At 45.3% G+C, this 8,196-nt stretch overlaps 1 protein-coding gene across 2 annotated transcripts; it reads left to right on the plus strand.

Moving 5' to 3' along the window:
• Nucleotides 1-851: 851 nt before the first annotated feature.
• Nucleotides 852-7,248, plus strand: LOC118224313 (non-POU domain-containing octamer-binding protein-like). Of its 2 annotated transcripts, none has more exons than XM_035411728.1 (10): nt 852-1,003; nt 1,698-1,842; nt 3,139-3,332; nt 3,726-4,027; nt 4,879-4,974; nt 5,152-5,348; nt 5,762-5,925; nt 6,356-6,386; nt 6,480-6,571; nt 6,789-7,248. In XM_035411728.1, the coding sequence occupies exons 2-10, from the start codon at nt 1,707-1,709 to the stop codon at nt 6,912-6,914; spliced, it is 1,338 nt and encodes a 445-aa protein (XP_035267619.1). In that variant the 5' UTR covers nt 852-1,003; nt 1,698-1,706; the 3' UTR covers nt 6,915-7,248. The 2 variants fall into 2 exon arrangements, with proteins under 2 accessions (XP_035267619.1, XP_035267620.1); XM_035411729.1 differs by having other exon boundaries at nt 872-1,003; nt 1,706-1,842.
• The last annotated feature ends 948 nt before the right edge of the window (nt 7,249-8,196 follow it).

The raw sequence follows: 8,196 nt of genomic DNA on the forward strand, positions 1-8,196 counted from the left end.
ACATACATGATCAAGTTGTCAACAGCAGTACCTGTTCTCCATCTAGTGGTCAGAAGGTAACAATGCTTTTATTTTGCCTCAATCAGGTTTTGAGCACCCAGAAAAACATAGGGGGGAAATCTGGGATTAAAATAAAACAAAGATAGTATTGATCCACATTATCATTCTTCACATTTTACTTTTGTTAAATATATTTCAGAAACAAGTATAGTACTTTGTTGTTAATTAACTATTGATAATTCTATGTACAAGGGACATTTGAATTAGAGAGCTTGTTGGACAAATGAAATGGTCAAACAAAGACAATGGAATTACTTGTGGGAGAAGACTTGCCTAAGACAAGGGAGTCTATCCGTGGAATCAGACTCAGTCAGTCTGAGACAAGGGGGTATATCTGAGGAAAAAGAATAAAACAATAAAAAATAAAATTAAAATAAAATCCTTATCATAACGTATATTTCCAATTATAACAAAACCATTATTTTCTACTTACTTTAGATATTAAATAGCATTGGAAAGGGATTAAAATTGAGTGGATTTAATTGTAGGATATAGTGTACAATGTAAATTATAAGTATCATATTTGACTAACCACCATTTTAAAACCACCAGTTTCAATTTCTAAGCCACGGATCAGTTTTCACAAACCAAATTTAAAGCAAAAGTTGAAGCTGTTTCAAACAACAAACTAACCAATGACACTCCTTTTAGGTACCAGAGAAATTCGGGGGTTGTGCACAGTGAATCCTCTCCCAATTAAAATGCAAGTTGCATTTGATTGATGTGCCGCCCTCGCGTAAAGACTTACCACACTACGTATTCTACCCACCAGCCACTCTGATTGGTGAAGCTGGTTTCTATCAAGGTAGGTTGATGTTTCAGTCAAGCCCTCTTTCTTTCGGTCAAAGCAGGCTACGGTACATTTTCTGAGTCGCCCATTGATTGTTTAATTATTTTTGAAAGGGAAGAATAGTGCATTTTTGTTGCCAATTCTACTCCTAAGGTACGTTCCCCAATGCTTTAATTTTGGCTAGCTTATCAGCTAGCTAATTTTAGTTATTCTTACACTTCAGGAAGTACAATTGGCTAGCTAATGCTAGTTAGCCAGCTAACCGGAGGGAAATCAATGCTGGGAAGCTCGTGAATCTAGCTGCGCATGTATGCTAGAAATTTTAAATGCGTTTGTTTACCTAACCCTATAATTCTAGAAAATACTAATGAGTGATTCGTAGAAAACTAGCGAGGTTGCTATCTTACTTGCAAATGTAAATTAGTGAATCAGCCAAATGGCTGCTTAGCGAGCTCTTTAACATTACATTAGCTTAGTTGTGGATGCTTTTGAATATGCAATGCTTTGTTATGTGTGATGGTAACCTAGCTGCAATGTTTCGCAGAAAGTTGTATGTTTCCCTATATAGCTATAAATGGAAAGCAACAAGCAATAGCCCAAACCGCGCGAGATAAGGCCGAAGTGAGACTGCTAACTACTGCGATAAGCTCGAATCCAGCTGGCTAGCTGGTGTTCGCTACCAACCGTGCACGGACTCTTTGTTTAAGAATAGGGGAAGATTCTTCACAATGGCCCGGTATCTTAGATGTGCTTAACAATAAGCCCAGTCCCCACGGAGATGCTTATAGATAAGTGGCACTACTTCGCTAATGTTACTGTTATGTTTAATTTATTTCTCTGATCTAAGCGCCGCAGGATGCAAGGCAACAGAGGCCCCCGTCCTGAACAGCACAACCATGGCCCCCCGAGACACCATGGCCCACCACCCCATCAAAGACGAGGCCCCGACAGCAACGGGCAACACGCAGAAACCAGCAAACAGCCAGACGGAAGTAAGACACTGAACTGGGATGCTCTAATGTTGAAAAATGTTGGTGACATAAGTAGCCAACATACGTTTATTACCTACACGCCGCAGTTACCATTGGCAGTAAAAAATACAATCAACCGTCAAAAAATAAAACATCACTCGCTTAAAGATTATTATAAATAGGCTTAAATGAAAAAAGATAGTGACTATTGACACTTGACCTAGGCTCGAGATGGAAGGATTCAACGTCAACGAGAGGGGATTAGTGTTGTGTTCGAAAAAAAAAACGAAATAAGTAGTATTATGCACAGGAAAGTGAAGTTTCTATCAATAGTTACGAGAATTCCAGATACAGATCCCCGTACAGGGTGTCATTAATTTCCAATATGTTGTAAAATTTTCGTCCTGTACCTGGGTGATTTGCAAACCCTTTAAGCCATCTGGCGATCAGTAAAAAAATCCAACATGTAACTAGAACTGAGTCCTAACAGTCACTGAAAAACATCTGCAAGGCGGTGTTGGTTGAATATTCATTTTGGTGCTTTGCTTTTAAGTTGACCGATTCCTAGGCATTTTCAATACTTCAGATTTGAATCTCTTGAGTGATTGGCTTTGAAGCAGAGGTCCATTACTGACGTGGCTTAGGTTTCCTAAATTTCCATTTGGTACAGAGCATGTGGAGTTTGTTTTACTGGGCAAGAACATGCGATCAAAAGAACGGAGTATTTTCTATTGTAAAGTTTTGGTGATGACACTCACTGCAGTGACTTTTTTTCATAGATTACTTTTGCATTTATGAAAATCCTGTCCATCTTTAATTTTCAAAAAGAGAAAACGTTAATGCCGACTTGAAAAGTCAAAGAAATAATGTGGCCTAAGCGTGTCCGTTTCAGAGAAACGAAGCCTTTGACCAATAAGACTGTTGGGTAGAAGGCTGTGAGTATAAATCTAGCGAGGGATAGAGCTTGCAAACAGTGTCGTCATTAACGAGGCAAGCTAAATGGGAGCAGCTTTGGCTTCGTTAGTTTAACATTCATATTATGTTCCAGTTTATTTTCTGACACATTTTTTCAAAGTGATTCACACACTAGTGATATTGGCTTGTTCTAGTCATCCAGTAGCATTTGCTAGATGGTAGAGGTTTTCACTCCCCTTAGCTCAGAGTGATACCCACAAGTCAGAATGTAAAATGATTTTCTCGTTTTACAGAACATTCGTTTTTTTTCACCCCTTAATAAATAATATTTGAATGTCCGACTTGTCTAGACTGGGGCGGTCTATTTTAGAGTGCCCTAATGATGCCTCTTCATCTCCGCAGACTCTGCCATCACGATAGATCTCCAGGCCTTCAGGAAACCGGGCGAGAAGACTTACACGCAACGCAGCCGGCTGTTTGTGGGCAACCTCCCGGCCGGGACCACGGAGGAGGAGGTGGACGCTCTCTTCTCCAAGTACGGCAAACCGTCCGAGATATTCATCAATAAGGACAGAGGCTTCGGATTCGTGAGGCTGGTGAGTTGCACAGGGCGATCAAAGCCGATTTCGCAGTGTGAATCTGGACAACGTGCACGGCCACTCCTGAACTTCCTTTATAAGCTTAATTACCTTCTATTGCATTTAGTGGGAGCTCTTAACCAGAGCCACTGGCACACCTTGGTCTATAGCATGCAGTCAATCTAAACAACCTGACTTGCTTCATTGAGATGCCCAGCTGCCTACCTTGTGTAAGGGTACACCATCAGTTCCCTAATGGCTATGCTATGTTGCCACCCATTTTCAGAGAATCCAGTCATCATAAGTAATTAACAGATGGGGGGAAAACATGCAGGTCTCCACGTATCAAAATGAAGCCTCGCGGTTTTCCGGGGTCAGTCCTCACCGTGCGATCTTTGTCCCGGTCCCCAGGAGACGCGGACCCTGGCGGAGATCGCGCGGGTGGAGCTGGACGACGCGCCCTTCAACGGGCGGCAGCTGCGCGTGCGCTTCGCCACCCAGGGCTCGGCCCTGTCGGTGCGCAACCTGCCGCAGAACATCTCCAACGAGCTGCTGGAGGAGGCCTTCTCCGTGTTCGGCCAGGTGGAGCGCGCCATCGTCATCGTGGACGACCGCGGCCGCCCCACGGGCAAGGGCATCGTGGAGTTCACCGCCAAGCCCCCGGCCCGGAAGGCGCTGGACCGCTGCTCCGGCGGGGCCTTCCTGCTCACCGCGTGAGTGTGCGGCTTCTACGCCCCCGACTGCCACGGCTGTCCGAACTGCGTTCACATGCACACCTGTATCTCAGGAGTAATCGATTTATGGTGGTATTTAGATGAATGTGTCCATAATCGCCATTTTCTCAATGGAAACTGTACTGACTGCTTCCGGTTTTTCTCTCCAGATTTGAGCCAGAATGGATTTGTTATTTTGCTATTCTCCTTACTCTGTCATTATTTTGGCCTTATGTCATAAAATGACAACGGCATTCAGCTTTGCAATCCTGACAACAGAAAGCAGGCAACGATGCCAGTGAAGATAATTAGATAAAGGCGTTTGCACGACCATTTTAATGATCACAGTGTTCCAAGATCTTTATTCAGCGCCAAGTGTACCACACCATCAATGACAGCAACTTGTTCCCCATGACATCGGATTGCCAACAACACTAAGCATGATTACACGGTATATGAAAAACCCTAAGGTTTACATGATGCTATTTCAACTCTGTAGTTGTGGGAGAATTCAGTAGAGACAGCAGAACAGGGCAGTAATGGAAGAATGACGCTGTCTCTTTATGAAACCCTGTCGTCTCCCTGTCAGCACCGTGAACAGTTTGTTTTCCTTTGGGGGTCTGATAAGGGGCGCAGCTCTATAAACTTACCCTATAAACTGCCTTAGTGCTTGGCTTTTAGAAATGACTTTATATCATATTGGTTTATGTGTCTGCGTCATAAGACATCAAAGGTAAATGAAGCGTTTGATGCAGTAAGACACTTTAAATAAAACGGATGTTCCTCTTGTGTTGCGCATTAGGTTTGTCGTGTGCTTAATCCGTGTTGCGTGTTAAATCCGTGTCTCTTAGCTTCCCGAGGCCTGTGACTGTGGAGCCTCTGGAGCAGTATGATGAGGAAGAAGGTCTGCCGGAGAGGCTCATCAACAAGAACCAGCAGTTTCACAAGTGAGTGCAGCGCTGGAATGAGTCACAGGAAGTGGGGATATTTTATTGGGCAGTGTGGGAGTGGCCGTTGGGCAGTGTGGGAGTGGCCGTTGGGCAGTGTGGGAGTGGCCGTTGGGCAGTGTGGGAGTGGCCGTTGGGCAGTGTGGGAGTGGTTTTAAACAGCGCGATGTTTAACAGGGAGCGGGAGCAGCCCCCGCGCTTCGCGCAGCCCGGCTCGTTCGAGTACGAGTACGCCATGCGCTGGAAGGCCCTGATGGACATGGAGAAGCAGCAGTACGACCAGGTGGACCGCAACATCAAGGAGGCGCGGGAGAAGCTGGAGGCGGAGCTGGAGGCTGCCCAGCACGAGCACCAGGTCATGCTCATGAGACAAGGTGAGCCCCCAGGAACCCACCAGGGAAGCCTGAAACTCTCCCCTAAACTCTCCTGAGCCACTGGTTATTCTCCCCTTTCCTAAACTGACCTGTCCCTGTGGCTGGGTTTTAGTATTATAAATGAAATGCAGTGTGAAGTAAATTTTAGTAACAGTTGGGTGAAACTATAATTATTTGTCATAGAAATTAGCTGAATCGGTTTGAAGGGAGGCTGTTGGTTGTGAGTGAAGATGATACGTGGTCTCTTGAACCTAAGGAAAGGAAGCGGAGCTGTTTTCATGTGTGAACACACACTGGTGTGCGATGCACTGTCTCCAACCTGAGAAGAGAAGGAGGTGTGTGTGTGTGTGTGTGTGTGTGTGTTGCTCAAACGCGTCCGTGCCCTGGTGTGAGCCTCTCTCTCTCGCTCTCAGATTTGCTGAGGAGGCAGGAGGAGCTCCGCCGGATGGAGGAGATGCATAACCAGGAGATGCAGAAGAGGAAGCAGATGGAGCTGCGGCAGGAGGAGGAGCGCAGGAGGCGCGAGGAGGAGATGGCCCGTCGGCAAGAGGGCTTCAAGCCTGGGTTCCCCGAAAATGTGAGTCTCCCCATAGAACTCTCCTTCCCAGCATCCCCTCAAAACCCGCTTCAGACCAGCGTTTCAGGAGCCCATGGGTCTCCAAAAATGGGTCATATTTAATTTGATTATGTGACTGGGTTGTTCACTGAAACACTGCAGGCAGTGAACTTTCTGTAGTGGCTGTGTTTCTCCTTTATCACAAAAGATTGTATGAGAGGATATAAATGCTTTCGTTTCTACTGATCTTCAAATAAACTTTGGAGCTGCTCAGGTAACTTTGTGATGTCACATTGAACTCTCCCCGTTCAATTATTTTTTTTAAACAAGCAAAGACATGTAGATAAGACAGAATGTAAATACTGAGCGTTGGTTTATTTTTTGTGCTGTATAAACAGTTCGCTTTTATGAATAACTGATGGCTAACTTGGTCTGTCGTTGTGTCCTTCAGAGGGAGCAAGAGGTGAGAATGCACATGGCAGGTAAGTGTGTGGAAGTTTGACTGTTTTTATAAGTCGTGTGTGTGTGTGCGTGTCCGTGTACACTCACTGTGTGTGTGTGTGTGTGTGTTCCAGGGCAAGGCATGGGTATGAACAGAGCCCCTATGGGTGCAGCAAATCTGGCCAGCGGAGCGGGCGCCATGCCAACTGATGCCAACCCAATAATGGTGAGCACATTGCGATAACAGCCGCAAAGAAAAGGATCGGCCTCCTTGTCATTGCTGGCTTCAAAAATGGCTGCAATTCCCTTCATAGGCTGGCCTGGGCAATGCCATCTGTCTATAGTCTGCCTCCTAATGTATTGCATCATAACTTGCATTTTTACATCTCTTCTCTCTTTCCATCACTCAATCCCTCCACCCCCGCCCTGCCCCCCTCTCCTAGGCACAGCATGAACGCTTCCCCCTGGAAGGCGTGGGCAACAATGCCCTGCCCGGGGCCCAGCCGGGGTTCCCCAGGGGTCCCCCTGGGCCCGCTGACTTTGGCCCCAACAAGCGCCGCAGATACTGAGGAAAGGGGGGGCTAGGACCCGGCCGCCGTTCACCTTTCATGTAGTGGGTTTTTTTTTTTCCCCTCTCCTTTGTCTCTTTTTTTTTAACGAACTCTGCCTGTACAATTTTTAAACTTCGGTGTCCTGGAAGACGCCTCTGCCGCAGCTGTTTTGTATGGGATGCGTTGTACACTCGGCCCTGCTAAGACCTGCTTCCGTAGTGACCCCCCCCTCCACCCACATTGTACAGTGATAGTTTGATACTTTTTGTGCATTTTTAAAGAAAAAGTTAAAGAATTCATGTAAGCCTCTTTCCTCATAATTGTCCTCCTCTAATAAATTTGAAAAATGCCATCTCCAGAGTGTTCATTTATTTTTATGTCTTTGAAGCACCTGGGGAGTTTGTACAATGGTGAATTTGTTGTTGCAGTAAAGTTTTTTTCAATTGGGATGTATCTTTATCTTGTAAACGAAAGAAGGGGTTACAAATTGAGGAAATTAATCCTGAAAAGTGTAATTCTGTTCATAAACACTAGATGTCAGCAGAGACCCATAAATATAAAGTGGGGAAGCTTTTATTTTTTTTACAGGAAAATATTTGCTGAATTGTATGGTGTAGCTGAGTAAGAGGCTTTGATTATATGTTCCAGTGTTTGCTAAATTTAAGAACAGTAGTTCAAACAAGGCAGAAGTGCTCATTTTTAAACTCCCTGTGCTGTGAAATTATTTTTGTAATGTAGTTACTGTGAGGGGGAGGGGTGGGGTATTTCTAAATGGACAAATGAATCATTAGAATGTGTTTGAGTAAAATTGATAACGCAATGGTACTTATTAGACTTATTGACTGTGGCTAAATTAAGCTTGCTGTTACCACTCCCTGTGCCTGCCTCATGAATCCTTGACACACTGAACAGGCTACAGAAAGGAACTCTTCCCACTTGTTTTAAAGGTCTCCTGGTGTCTAGCACATTATTTTTCCATTAGACATATACTTAATGGATAATCCTGACAGTCCTGAATATGGTTCTTCACATTCACTACTCAAGGGGGGGGGGGGGGGGGGGGGGGATGTTTTAAGAGAACGCGATGCGAGGGCAAGGTCAGACGGCCCTCAGACCGGTACGTCACGGATGAACGAACGGCTGGCTCTGGCTCGGGCTCTGGCTCTGGCTCGGTCTCGGGCTCGGGCTCTGGCTCTGGCTCTGGCTCGGGACAAAATATATGGGAGCTCCCTACCACCCCATTGCATTTTGTAACAGAATAAATATGGCACTGCCTTCCACAGTCGAGTGGAAGGCGCGA

The sequence above is a fragment of the Anguilla anguilla genome, chromosome 3 (genome assembly GCF_013347855.1).
Source record: "Anguilla anguilla isolate fAngAng1 chromosome 3, fAngAng1.pri, whole genome shotgun sequence".
In the NCBI taxonomy this organism is placed as follows: Eukaryota; Metazoa; Chordata; class Actinopteri; order Anguilliformes; family Anguillidae; genus Anguilla; species Anguilla anguilla.